Genomic DNA, 14,106 nt, shown 5'->3' with positions numbered 1-14,106 from the left:
ACAGTGAACACGTCATGCTGCTCTTACTGGCTCGCTCTGATCCAGTGGAAGCGGTCGAGATGATGTGGAGGTCGGTCCCGTTACTCTGAAGAATGTTTGCGTTCAGGCTGAAGGCCAAAGAGTAGAGCCAGAGTCCCGCTCCGGGTTTGTGTTTCTGCTCCTGGATTAAATCTTTGCAGCCGCTCAGACTCATCAGTCCTCCTCAGCTGCGCTCCAGTCTACCTTCGTCCTCGTAAATAACCACTTTCGACCCTTAAGCAACGCGTGATTCATATTTGATCGCCGTAAATAACGGTGTGCGCGGTGAACGCGCCACACACACCGGATTTATAGCCCGGACCAGCGGACTGCTTTCCCCCAAAGAGTCCGAGAGTCCCCGGCTGTGATCAGTGTGCACAAATCTGAAGACTTACTGACTTTGGTGAAGGTCAGCAGGAAGTCAAACGTCTGGACTCACTGCAGCGAGTCTGCAGCAGTCTCCTCATTAGAGCAGGATTTTGTCCCTCAAACACAGACCAGCAGAGTCGGCCATAGTCCCGCGTCCTCCCTGCGCTCCGGTCCGAGCCGTGCTCCCTCCTGGCAGTCTGACCGCGGACTGAAGGCGCCTTTCACCCGGCCGACAGGAAGGCTGCTGCAGCTCCAGGCGCGTTTACGGTCCGCACCACCACAGGCCATATATCAGGCCTATAAAAGGCGAGCAGCCGCCCTGATCTCGGCTTTTATTATGGTATTAAACGGACCCCAAAAAAAGTGGTTGAAGTAGTTTGAGCTGTAAAGACAAGGGGCATAACCGCGCAGGGCCGCTTTAATGACGCTCGTTAACAAAAATGACTGTTAATCTGCCAATAAAAGCGAGCCGAACCCGAGTCAGCGCGAGCACATCCACGAGCTGCTGAATAATTCAAGTCAAAGGTGTGACGTTTACTGTCTGTCTCATTTCAGAAACAAAATATCTGCGCTGTGAAGTGTGGGCTCGAGCTCCTCGTGTTTGGATGCGCACTCTGTGCTGGCTGATTTAAGTCATCACTTTCGCCCCATTCAGCACGAGTGGATGTGCTTCTCGTGCGCTTCACACTGGATTGCACGCGCATCTATTTTGATTAGATCGGGAACAAATAAATAAATAACCACATAAAAATAATGGCGCCACTTATATGTCAGCCATTGTCTCCGCTCTACATTTCATGCACACCGTCCAGACGAAACATAATTTAACGGATTTCTATAATTTGAGAGCGACAGCAGCCTGAGACAGTCCGCAGATATACGGACGGACTGCTCGTTTTGCATATTGCATATAAACAAGACAATTTATTCAGGGGGGGGAAGGGGGGGGGGGGGGGTGATTTACGCTCCATTGACGCTTTATCAGGCTCGAAGAAGAAAAAGTCCGGCCAATCAGTTTGCTCCTCGCGCACAGAGCGAGGCTGAAGGCTGTAGCACTTTGTTTCCGTGTAGTGAGCAAGTTGTTTGGAGGGGGGAGAGAGAGGAAGGGTGGGGGCGAGCGAGCAGAGGACAGAAGAGAGAAAGAGAAAAGAGAGAGAGAGGGGGAAAGAGAAAATCTCGTCATGTCTCTCTTCTTCTTCTTCTTGTCCGTTTAGTGATCTCGCGGCGCTGCGCAGATAATGTCCGAGAATGTCCATTTCTGGGACTTTGAGCAACTACTACGTGGACTCCATCATAAGTCACGAGAGCGATGAACTCTCAGCCCCGGCTCGCTTTCCCAGCGTGCAGTACTCCGGCTCGAGCTCTGCCGCGTTGGCGGCAGGGAGGCAGCCCGGCGGAGCTGCGCACGCGGAGCATCCCCATCCCGAGTCGTACCCGTCCTGCAGCTTCCAGCCGAAGCCTCCGGTTTTCTCCTCGTCCTGGAGCCCGTTCAGTCCGCACCACGGGGCCAGCGGCCTCCCGGCGGTTTACCACCCGTACCTCCCGGCGCAGCACGTCCCCGCCGCGGACACTCGGTACCTCCGTTCATGGCTGGACTGCGCACCGCGCGGCTCCGACTCTGTCCCGGGTCAGGGCCAGTCGGGGCAGGTCAAGCTGGAGCCGCAGCTCGCCCATCTCGGCACAGAGATCCCTCCTAAACTCAGCGGACAGCTCCAGCACGAGACCACAACGTACATCCTGGAGTCGACGTCCACGGCGGCGCGCGAGCTGAGCCACCATCCGTCCGCCATCCCGGGAGCAGGGTTCGAGGAAAATAAGGACATTTGTGAAGGGAGTGAGGACAAAGATGGCCTGGATCAAAGTAAGTTATTAAAACAGGAAATAGCACGCGGGAGAGGGAGAGAGAGAGAGAGAGAGTGGGGAGAGAGAGAGAGAGATTGTAAACGCTTTTAATGCCGCCATAAAAACAGAACAAAGAGCACGAGAGCCAAACTGCTCCCACCGTCTGCTCCAACTTTATTTATCCGGGGTCATCAGCCCCGGTCGGACCGGGTTACCGAGACAACACCAACAAAAACAGTTACTTTTTTTTTTTTTTTACAAACAGCTGCGTAAACATGGTTTTCATCTGTGACTCGAGAGGTGGAAATAAAATCACAACTGGAAAATGATTTTGATATAGAGCCCAAATAAACTCTAACAGCCGAGCATGAAGGGGTTTTAAACATGACATTTTATTTATAATGGGACGATGTTGCTGTTTCTCTTCCTGCATCCTGATGAGAGGTTGAATTAAACCCAGAAGGAGCAGTTTCTAAATGTTCACCTTTATCTGTTTACCTGCCGTAAAACGGAAACACGTTTATGGGCCGCTGTTTGGAAACATGAAAGCAGATACAGATGAAAGATCTGAGTCAGAGCACGGACACACAGAGAAAAACTCTGAGCAGCTCATCCTCCGTAAATGGAGATTAGAGAAGTGTAACTGCTTCATTGTTTTCTGCATGTTAATTACACGAGCACGCGCACTTCTGATCTGCTATCAAAAGACCCAGGGGTTTGATTTCCGTTTTTCTTTTCTCGTATTGTTAGCGTGTGTGTGTGCGTGTGTGTGTGTGTGTGTGTGTGTGTGTGTGTGTGTGTGTGTGTGTGTGTGTGTGTTTCAGCTCTGAGGGCCATCACTGTGACAGGGGCGCGCGCGCATTAGCTTGTGTCTGCACTCCATTAAAACAGTGTGTAACATATCAGCTGCTATAGTCGGGTATAAGTGAAGCAAACTATTGAAAAGTCTCTAAAAAGTCCCCACCAGTCTGCAGTGCAGGCTCCAGAGCTGCAGCCTACTGGTGTATACTGGGTGAACTGGGTGATGATAACCTGACGTAGGGAGACACACTTTACATTATCGGTTTTATCTTTGATTTGACGTTAATTTTGTGTCATCCACTGTCCATCATTTCCCCATATAGAGACATATGTGCGCGTGCTGTTTGATGTTGTCATGTTTCTGTTCCCTGTGAACATCACTCTCAGCTAGAAGCAGAATCATGAGGACAGATCGACCTATATTGATCACCCGCTCCATCACTCAGACGCCTCTGTCAGCCCGTCTGCTGTTCAAAATCATAAACATCATAAAGGAGTGAGGCCGTTCATCACCGAGCCGCGGAGGCCTCATAACTCAGTGTGCAGCGGGGAATCAGTCCGCTGGACGGGGCTCAAGAAGCTCACACGAGCAACAATAGATAATCTCACCGTGCATTGTTTGACTTTGACCACGAGTAGACTTTCATCACACACGTATTGTTGTTAACGCTGTGTTGAAATGTCCCGTTAGGATGTCTAAAGCACGCGCGCCTCGTGGTGTTACTCATAGAGTTAGGATGGCACCCATCTCTGCACCGTCAAATATGATATCACCAAACTAATGTTAACCTCGCTGCAGCCAGAGTGCAAAATGTTCAATCAGCCTCTCTCCAAATAAAGAAACTAATCTGTTTTTAAATCTTTGCAAATCCTCCTGATGACCTGAGAATAAGAGGAAACTCATCTGAAGAAAAATCAATCATGTTGTCAGGATGCGAAGTTACTTCTAAAATCTGTTCTTGGATTTTAAATTGTGAGACTAAGAAACGCAGAGTAGACTCAGATGTTCAGACCGTGTTTCAGTCTGAGTGTTCCAGCTGTGTTCATCCCTCTCCTCGCTCTGTAATAATAATATTTTATGTGTCATGTAATCGCAATCATGTTGATAAAGAGGCGCGTGGAGGGTTTGTCCAGCCGCACGCGGGTTTCTTCTGTTTTTCTATCATCACTCCTCACGAGCTGCTCCACATTTATCTCCAGTGTAAAAGGAGAGTTTTATTGTCATGCATTTTAACATGACCTAATTTGAGGTTGAACGAGAACGCGCACTGTTTCTCTCATCTCTGCCAAATCCGTTTGATGCATGAACGCGCAATCCTTTTCCCCCCTCACGTGCACACGCGTTGGCCTTTTTTCAGTCAAAGAAATGCAAATAGGAGAGGCACGCGCACACACTGTTTACTGCTCTTTCTCCGTGTTACGCACACACTCTGCCACCTTATTACAGCACGTGAGCACGCGATCCATCAGGGCAGGGAGCTGGTTACGGGCTGGATGGAGCCCAGCAGCCTGAGTAATGAGCCTCACCGGGCTGTGTGGCTCGGTGTGTCCCGGTGCTGTCAGTGATGAAGACTCCTCTCTTCCTCTCTCTGACCTGTTTCAGAGCGTCAGCACTTTCCCCCGCGTGCTCATGCTCTTTCTGGGTGCTGCAGTGTTTCTTTGCGGCAGGTAGTGGGAGCTGCAGCCACCAGCAAGTGTTTCTATTGTTCACAAGGCGGCCATTTTGAACACTGGCTGGAAAAATCTCCATTTTTCTCCAAGCAGTCTGAATGCACACAGACAGCTGAGTGGTGTCTAACTGTGAAAACAACGCCCAAAGAGAGAAGGCTGGATTTAGAAGGCGGGTTGGTATTTTAGCCACAGACGCTTTCGACTCCTGTGATGTGAAAGTCAGTTTTACCTCTGTCCTTCGAGGCTGGAAACATCAACACAGACGCTTCAGACGCTCAGCTTTGGATCTGAGACACAACATGATGAAAAGGTTCCTCTTTGTCCCAACCAGTGACAGCTCTGTTTCCACGTGACCACATGTACAACTGTAGCTGAGAAGTCATCAGCACACTTTATTCGTCTCCATATTCTCATGATGACGAGCACATTGAGGTTTTTAGAGCTCAACCTCCTCGTCTCTGGACAACAACTCTCCGGACTTCTAAATGTTCAGAGGCTTTTATTTTGAAAGTTTTATTTAGGTCCTCATCCTGTTTTAAAGCACTCGGCTGTAAGATCTTTCTATTGGTGCAGAAGTCATCAATGACGTCAAAGGCTTTAATACCAAACAGCATGCTGTGTGTGTGTGTGTGTGTGTGTGTGTGTGTGTGTGTGTGTGGCTCAGTAATAAGCACACTGTATTCTGACTCTGCTGTGTGAACGTGTTTTTGTCTCCTGGTGTCAGAGACATAAAGGAAGGCGGGGACAGTTGACTGGAGCAGGAGGACAGATGTAACTGGTGTCTTCCCTCTTCTTTGAGGGGGGGGGGTCCTGCAGACAGACGGCCCGTTATGAACCTGACCCTGCATTTTTACTTTGAACCGTGTGGCGTGTTGGATCCTCGTGTGTGTTCGCACTGCTCGCCACATTCTTGAGGGGAACAGATTACATGCTAACCGTCACTGTGTGAGTCCAGTACGTGACTTCCTCGTGTCCTTTACGTCACTGAGCGCTGTCCCTCCAATCACTGGACATGTTTGGTTGCTGTAGCTTAGCTTCTTGTTGCTAGCTGCTAGCCGCTTGTTCGTCCATTAAACACTGGAGCAACTTCACACTCCTGATCCTATAAGCTTCGTGCATCATGAATGAAAGGCTCTGTTGTTGTCTGTGTGGCATGTGTTTCACACTCAGTAACAGTCATATTTAGCCGTCTGCTTCGTAATGTAATATATTTGTGGCTAAAGGCTTCAAAGAGCGCTCGCTCTGTGTGCTAGCTGTTACAGCACTCGTGGAAGTTTTTGCAATTTTTCCTAAAAGAGAAGAATTCTGTGCACATCGTCTGTGTCAGAAGTTTTTCATGCTCGCAGGTTGACGGGCTTTATGTGCTGCCAGAAAGAGCCCAACGTATCCTTCAGAATTATAGTCCTGCGTCCACGCCACAATGAGAACCCTGTGGAGGCGGAGCAGCGTGACCTGGACTCCTTCGGTCCTTTCTCCACAAAGTTCCCGCTCAGAATCTGAGAGATGATTCATGTCTGCAGCTCTGCACAGAACAGACGCACAAATCTGCCCGCCCCCCCCCCCCCTTCAGGTACACAAAATGGCGGCTGTGTGAATAGCATCAGTGGAATTTCACCTTTAAAAAAACATCACATCCAGTCGAAGCTACAGATTCTCTTTGTGTTAGTGCAGCTGGGCGACCATCCAGAATAAACTACAAGATTACACTTCAGTCTTTGTGCTGCTGCCGACCCAGCCAGAAAGTTATTACCCCTGAAGTTTATTAAGTTATAACGGCGGGTGAACAACCCCATTAATTGGCGGGCTGCTGTTGGTGGCTGGGTGAGATGGGGGTGTAAGGGCCGGTGGGTGGGGGAGATAAAATACGACTGCAGGAAATGTAATAACGTGCCTTTGGGATATATGAGAGGTCAATTTCTGGAACTATTAGGGTGAAATTGCAAAGGGAGGGAGAAAGAGATGGGATGTGATATTAGTCTTGTTGCCTTTTTGGTCTCTGTTTCCATGCAAGCAGCATCCATCACTGCGTGCACACACACACACACACACACACACACACACACTGGCCTGCGATTGAACACATTGTGCTGCAGGGCTCGAGCTTTACGGGAATATCAATCTCTCCGTCCACGTTGTTCCTGTCTGTGTGACATCAGAGCCTCTCGCTGCTCCTGCACAGACGAGTAGCCTAAAGAGAAAAATCTCCAATTTAAGACGACGCAGGCTTCACAGCCGCTGTGAACACAAATCCTCACAAGCCTTCACACTACATCATTCAGAGTCTTTTCTGCACATGACGAGTCCTAAAGGTAAAAAAAAAGGCTTAAATCCAGTTTCCACACTGTGTCAGCCACTTAAAACAAGTCTGCAGGTTTGTTAGCTAAGTCTGGAGAATTTTAAAGGTTACACTTCGGTCTTTTAACGGACACGCCCACAGCATTTTTCATGAGTTTAAACATCGTCTAACAAACGATCTTCTGTCACATATCAAACTGTAAATCCTTTTTTTTGCTGCTGGACACAGACGTTCGGTTTCACCTGTTGAGTCAGTTTCAGAACATCACAGCTATCCAACGTGTGTTTGCTCTGTCTTTATGACTCACTTATTGAAATGTGGGCGGAGCCAGGCAGATCAATAATGAGCCACGCCTCCATGGTGTTGAAAAGTATTGAACTTGAAGGATTTATTTTCCTCTTCTTTGAAGGCTGTAGGGGCACTGCAGCAAAACAAAGAATCCATGATCCACATACAGGTAACAATGTGAAGAAAAACAATACAACCCTAACACCATTTGTTCATTGAGCTCTGCTGGCCCACATGTAGTACCGTCAGGGACCACCGGGGGGCCGTCACCGTTAGACCACCTGGGCTTTGTAAAAGTTCTCTCTTCATTTCCCTCAGATTCATGTGGAAGCTTAAAGACCCTCTCAGCTTTGATATCATGATTGTAAAAATTAGTTCAGAACCTATACCCCCCCCCTTCCCCCCCAGAACCACCCCCCCCTCCTCCCCTTTATGTCTCTCCACCCTTAAAAGAAAGAAAAAAGTCTGTACTGTCCACCAGCGCCCCCCTGACTCCTCCCCTCCACCGCTTCATCATCCCGTGTGACAGGCTCGGTCGTGGCACGGCTCTGAGGGTAATGGATGCTCCTGAAGGTGATTATACACCCGGGGAATGCAAAGCATCCACTTTACCCTGTGACAAAAGCCCCCCGTCCCCCCCCCCCCGTCCCCCAGCCTGTCCTCGTCTCTTTACCAGGCATTATTTTGCTCTGAGATAAAATCGATCCTCTACATGCTGGCCATGTTGGAGGACATTGATTCCAGCGGGGACTGATGACGTGTTTACTGATGATGGCTGCTGACCGACTTGGCTGGTGGGAACGTCGGCGAGGAGGAGGAGGAGGAGGAGGAGGAGGAGGAGGAGGAGGAGGAGGAGGAGGAGGAGGAGGAGGAGGAGGTGTCATCCACACAGTCAGAGGCTGATGCTGTGTGCATCGTCCTCGGCCATCTTGGCTCTGATTTCCGGTCCTGAACACAAAGTGAATGAAACCCTCAAACTGAACACAAACAGATGTGATGAATACTCGGTGATCGTGCAGAGTCGTGACTTCCAGCACGCGCTGCTGCAGGTCAGAGCGTTTTAAAGACCTTTAAAGAGCATCATATCGCTCAATCATTTCCTTGTTTCTCTTCTTCCGTAGCAGCAATTGTGACTGGTGTGACGCCTGTGCGGGGCGCTCTGTGTAAATGAAGACACACCGAGTGTCCTGCAGGCGCTGGATCTGACATAAATCTGAGAGATGAATGAGAACACTGTTAAGATGGTGCTGTGTATTTATCCAATCCTGTGGTGAGTCTTGTTTTTCTGTTGATGAAGAAGCCTCGTTGTTGAAGCCGTTCAGACATACGCATGGCGCTCCAGAGTTATTAAGGAGGCTCATGCACGGATTTTAAAATGATCATGCTTTACGTCTGTTTGGAAGTTATGGCTTTCATTGAGCGTGATGGTGACTCATTCATCCGGTGTCCTCTGGATGTCTGCGCTGGTATGCTAAATAAATGATTTCATCCACATCTCCAAAAAGCCTCCAAAATGAAGTCGCTGTTGGAGGAGAAAAAACATAATGAGGAGAATAAGTCTTCAGGAAATATCTGCAGATTTGACTCCTTACTGCTGCACAGTCAAATAAAACTCATGGATGTTTGTCCTCTTTGGGCCTCCGTAGCTGTGACAATTAAACCACTGAATCACAAACATGAGCTTTCACATGTTTAAATGAAATGACATTTAAAGTCAAAGTATTATAAATTAGCCTGTTTTTGAACTTGAAATCTGTTGAGTCCTCTCTCAACACAAACTGATAAAAACCTCCAGGAGGACTCAATCGAACCTTTAACATCGAGTGTTCACACTCATGAGCATCGTGCAGCTCTGCAAGCCGCCCTGGCATTTCAACAAGTCTGATTGTCACATCAGTAAAATATTAGCAGAGATGGAAGACAGACGAAGTCTCCACCCAACCGATCCGGCTCCTCGGGGAGGGATCCTAACCCTCCCGCCTGGCGTCAACGCTCAGACTTTCCCCCCATGACTTGAGAACGATAAGATCATCCCTTCTGACATCTCCGGCCTGCAGACGGAGGCTGAGTGTGACTAAAGCCCCGTTCTGAGCTCCTGCCCTGCAGAGCCCAACACGTAAATCATCTCTTGTTTTTCTTTTGTTTTTGAAAGCGTAAACAAGGATACGTTTCTGTTCACCCTCATGGTCCGAGCGAGTCCACATTCAAACCACCAGGAAGGATCTGACAGAGCACAAACACCCAGTCACACTTTATTAGTAACCCCCCCCCTAAACCTGGACTTCCTCTGAGGTGGTGTCTCTGATCAAATGTGCTGAAGAGACGCTTCAGTTTGCTCAACACATTGAGACATTTGATTTGACTTCCCCCACCCTGCATGTCCCGTTCAGACGCTCTGTGGTTTCCATGATGGTGTCTCGAAAGTCACTGAAGAATATAGAAGTTCTAGTTTTGTCTTCTTTCCTGCAGTTTCATGATTTCACTGAACCTGTGAAGGACATTTGACCTCTGACTGATTGAAATCAACCCTGCACACACGTTGTCATGTACTGAAGCCTTTCTCAGCAGTCCGTGTGCTCGTCACTCTGAGTGGTTGGGTTTGTTGTAATGACAGTGGAAATGTTCGGAAGCCTGTGTGTCTCAGAGACTCCGACGGAAGTGACGTAGCGTCGGTATCTGACGTCTTTGGGAAAAGGAAGGGTTGGAAATGTTCCCTTCAGAGGAGACACTTTGTTGGTTTGAGTTGTGACTGAGTGGACGAAGATTCAGAACTAACCACAGGAAGGATTTCATGCTCACTGATTTTATTTAGAAGATTTTAAAGTGGAAGTGAAGCATTCAAAGCAGCCGGAAATGAAGCTGAATTGATTAAAAACGTTTTCCGGCAGAAACGGTGGGAAGCTGAAGTCTTGGAGGACTTCTCGCTGGAGTTGTCTCGCAGTGAGCGAGCTCATAGTTTGGATGCTTTGGTGCTTTGCTGAGGGGAAGAGGAGATAATTTTCAACCCTAAACCAGACCCATGTGTCCCGAACAAGAGCTGTGCGCTAATTACACCGACGTGAGCGCTATAAAGGGGAGTCAGGGTGGCCTGGAAAAAAACAAGGGGGAGACGAAAATACATGCAGGGATGAAAAAAGTCGACCGTAACTCATGTTTGTGTCTGCAGAGAATTAAGAGAAGCACAATTAAGCAGTGTGTGTTTCTATAACAACGACTTGATTTACTGGACTGAACAGAAATCTTCAAAATAGAAGAATGAAGCTTATGATTATGTTCTTCTTGGAGGAAGTTTCAGATCATTAAAATTAACCTTTAAATTTTCACGAACATCAGATGTGTGCTTCATTTCTTTATTTGATTATGAAAATCCAAAGTTAACGGCACCATGACTTGTTTCCACGCGGCTTCACAAACACAGATTGCGTAAAAAATGGAAACCATGTCAGAGTAATTAAAGGAAGAAGAGGAGAAATATTCCCCTGGAACCCCACGAGGGCCGTAAATCTCTCTCCGTTTATTAATTTAGGAGCAATCAGGAGACGCTCGGTGACAGTGAGCTGAGCTGTACGTGATCATTCTCACGCGCGCGCGCGCACAAAGTAAGGCACTATTAGGCCTGTAAAACATCCTCCGTGATGTGTTCGCTGTCATCACGAGAGGGGAATTTTGAGCTCCTGTTTATTGTAACAAATGTAATTTAGGCCCAACTCATTCTCGATTTATTGCCTTTTATTTCTTTCGGTTTTTGTCGCGTCTTGTATCCATCCGCTGAAGGTCACCTTGCAGAAACAAGTCCCCGAAGAGAAAATAACTCCGCCTGTGAATATCAACCGAGAACAAATGAGTCCTTACTTTATTCGTTTTCTCTCATTGTGAATTAAATTGGTGCAAAATGAATGAAACTGAACCAATGAGAGAGTCTCCATCGTTCCTCCTCGGGATGTTTGGTGCAGCAGCAGCTCGTCTGCCTTCCACGTTGTCAAATCAAACCTCGTGTTGTCACCATGAAACAGAGTGACACTTACAGAGTCGTTTTTATATAGCAACTGTAATGTTTAAAATGTTGTAAAAGTCACGTGCTATCAGTGTCATAATCCTTAATTAGCTTCCTTTTCTCTCTCTTTTTCCTCCAGCTGACCCCTCGGCCAACTGGCTGCACGCGCGTTCCTCCAGGAAGAAGCGCTGTCCGTACACCAAGTACCAGACGCTGGAGCTGGAGAAGGAGTTCCTGTTCAACATGTACCTCACGCGGGACCGGCGGCACGAGGTGGCGCGCGCGCTCAACCTGACGGAGCGGCAGGTGAAGATCTGGTTCCAGAACCGGAGGATGAAGATGAAGAAACAGAGCAAGGACCAACCCAAGGACTAAGCGGGCCCTCGGCCACGCACGAGCGGCACATACGCCTGGTTTTGACGCACGTGCACGCACGCTCACAACATGTATCCTGTAACGTTTCTTAAACACAAAATGGCCTTCCTGCAATCACGCACACAGACGACGTTTCCAATTAGTTTAAACCTCCAGGCACCACCACGACAGCCCCAGCCCTATCACACCGATCGATGCACCTGATCAACGGCTTCATTGATCCGAACAGACGCCGAGGACGTTTACGCTGAAGTCTAATGAAGGTCGCACGCGCTCCGTGGGAGGTCCGAGGCCTGGACTCTTGAACATTTTCGTTTTGAGTCGTGGTGGATGATGGTTAAAAAGTCACAGAGCTACAGCGATTCTTCTTGGATCTTTTTCTCCTAAACCGGGTTCGACTGCTTTTAAAACTGCGGACTGTGTGTTTGGTGACGTCATGCGTCTGTATTTCAAGCTGTTATTAATTTGTTTGATCTGTAATGTAAGGTAAGAAAGTATGGAACAGCCTCGTGCTAGTGAGAGAGAGAGAGAGAGATGTTTCCTTCTTTATCAAGCACTACTTTTCCTCTTATTGGTTATTTATTGTTCCGTATCTGACACCGGAGGCGCGCGAAGGTGCTGAAACGGTGGTTTCACGTGGCCATTAATAAAGAGCAGGAGCAGAGGGGGATAGACAGCCGAACACGCACTCCTCCTGTACCGGCAGGACTTGATTAGGAAGCGCCTGATGTTCGGCGTTGATACAAGCAGCGAGCCGCCGTTTGTTTCCAGGTTGTCGGCCTAAGTAATGAGCAGATACCGAGAGGTAGAGGAGGAGGGGAGTGATGGGATGGGGAGGGTGTTAACCCGACTCAGCAACCGAGGGGGCTCCGATTAGGCTGCTGTCGATACGGTGGATCCGGCCCTCCGGATGCTTTATGTGCTGCCGCCCGTGTTCGGCTCCTCTCGGCTCGTGTCTCCCTCCGCCTCACGAGCCCGAAGTCAGCAGAGTTTCGAATCTGCGAGCAGGCAGCTCCAAGAAACACGAAATAATCACCAACCACACACATCCACACTCCTCGTCAGATCCGGGGGAGACCGGGGGCCGCTGCAACGCTTTATAATTCTCTCTCTGTGTGAAAACACATTTACTGAACTTAAACTCTTCTAATTAGCCTGCTAATATTTATTTAAAAAATGGAATTAAAGTTAAAAACAATTAAATTTTGTAAAGAACATTCTCGATGCTTAGCAGGGACTTATGATCTTTTACAAACTTCTGCTTGTTGTCTAAAAACATAATTAAAAATATGCAATAATTTAAAAATAAATTATTATGTCATCTTTTATTCATAAATAAGATAATGTCACATTTTTAAATTGAAGCTAGATTTCTGGGATTTTTTAAAATCGAAAATGATCTTTCCTAAATTCTCCCGACAGTTTAAAAAGAAGTTGTTCGTTTTATTTCACATTTTATTAAAGGAAAATGTGGAAGTCATTTCAATGTGGTGAATTAAATTGAACATGAACAGTCTTCGGTCTCCCCGATAAATACTCCCACAGCTCGGCTCTGTCATCCTCCACTCTCCAACACATTCAAACCGGGAACACTCACTGACACAGATCCTTCATGCAGAACAATGTCAGAATCTCTACGTCTTCATCCTGACTCTTCCTCTCCATGAAGAAGAATCATTTCTATTTTTATACAAATCCTACAGTTTGTTCTGTGATATCTGCTATGCAAGCTGGGTTCCTCTCTTGACAGGAAGTATCCACAGGCAGTGTGCAAAGAGAGAGCGAGAACACCAAACCCCACGCGCCCACACGGTGTTTCCCACCAGAAACAGGATTCTTCTATATGTTGTAAAAGAGGCTTTATATGAACAGAGAGGACAGGACAGCCGCGTGGAAAGGCTTTAGCAATAGTGTCAACGTTTAATAGCTCAGTGATGATGTGCTTAGAGTCCGTTTATGCAGAATTTTATGGGTGTGAGTGTTAAAGTATGAAGAGGCCGTGTTGGACGCTCCTGTCGCTGCGACGTGTTATTTGGAGTGTCGGCGTAGTTAAAGGGCGTCCGATGGCAGTTTTATGGACGGATCATAAACTACACACATGCTTTACAGCGTTTACAACAGTGTGTGTGTGTGTGTGTGTGTGTGTGTGTGTGTGTGTGTGTGTGTGTGAGAGAGAGAGAGAGAGTGTGTGTGTGTGTGTGTACGATGAGAAAGAGATGAAGAGGATGTGAGGAAGAAAGTGTGCGTCGCGGTTTAAGACCACGAAGGCTGCCTGCACCAACATTGTAAAAACTAGACATTATATATAAATATAGTTCACACACACACACACACACACACACACACACACACACACACACACACACACACACTGCAGCTCTAATTAATGTGCAGAAATAACGGGTCCACAAACAGCCTCTCTTCTCTTTACTTTTTTTTTTTTTTTTGCAGA

General features: G+C 47.7%; 1 protein-coding gene across 1 annotated transcript; it reads left to right on the top strand.

Moving 5' to 3' along the window:
- The first annotated feature begins 1,541 nt into the window (after positions 1 to 1,541).
- On the top strand, positions 1,542 to 12,454 carry LOC306838626 (homeobox protein Hox-B9a-like). Its single transcript, XM_079366930.1, has 2 exons — positions 1,542 to 2,248; positions 11,419 to 12,454. Exons 1-2 carry the CDS (start codon positions 1,636 to 1,638, stop codon positions 11,652 to 11,654), a joined length of 849 nt encoding a protein of 282 aa, XP_079223056.1. The 5' UTR covers positions 1,542 to 1,635; the 3' UTR covers positions 11,655 to 12,454.
- Positions 12,455 to 14,106: the final 1,652 nt, after the last annotated feature.

Source organism: Symphodus melops, assembly GCF_947650265.1.
Source record: "Symphodus melops genome assembly, chromosome: 17".
In the NCBI taxonomy this organism is placed as follows: Eukaryota; Metazoa; Chordata; class Actinopteri; order Labriformes; family Labridae; genus Symphodus; species Symphodus melops.
This window is presented reverse-complemented; position numbering and strand designations above follow the sequence as displayed.

Bases quoted from the DNA above. Each gene is read 5' to 3' on its own strand.
- LOC306838626 (XM_079366930.1), top strand. From the start codon at position 1,636: ATGTCCATTTCTGGGACTTTGAGCAACTACTACGTGGACTCCATCATA. The intron at 2,249-11,418 runs GTAAGTTATTAA...TTTTTCCTCCAG, and splicing joins CAAAGATGGCCTGGATCAAA to CTGACCCCTCGGCCAACTGG.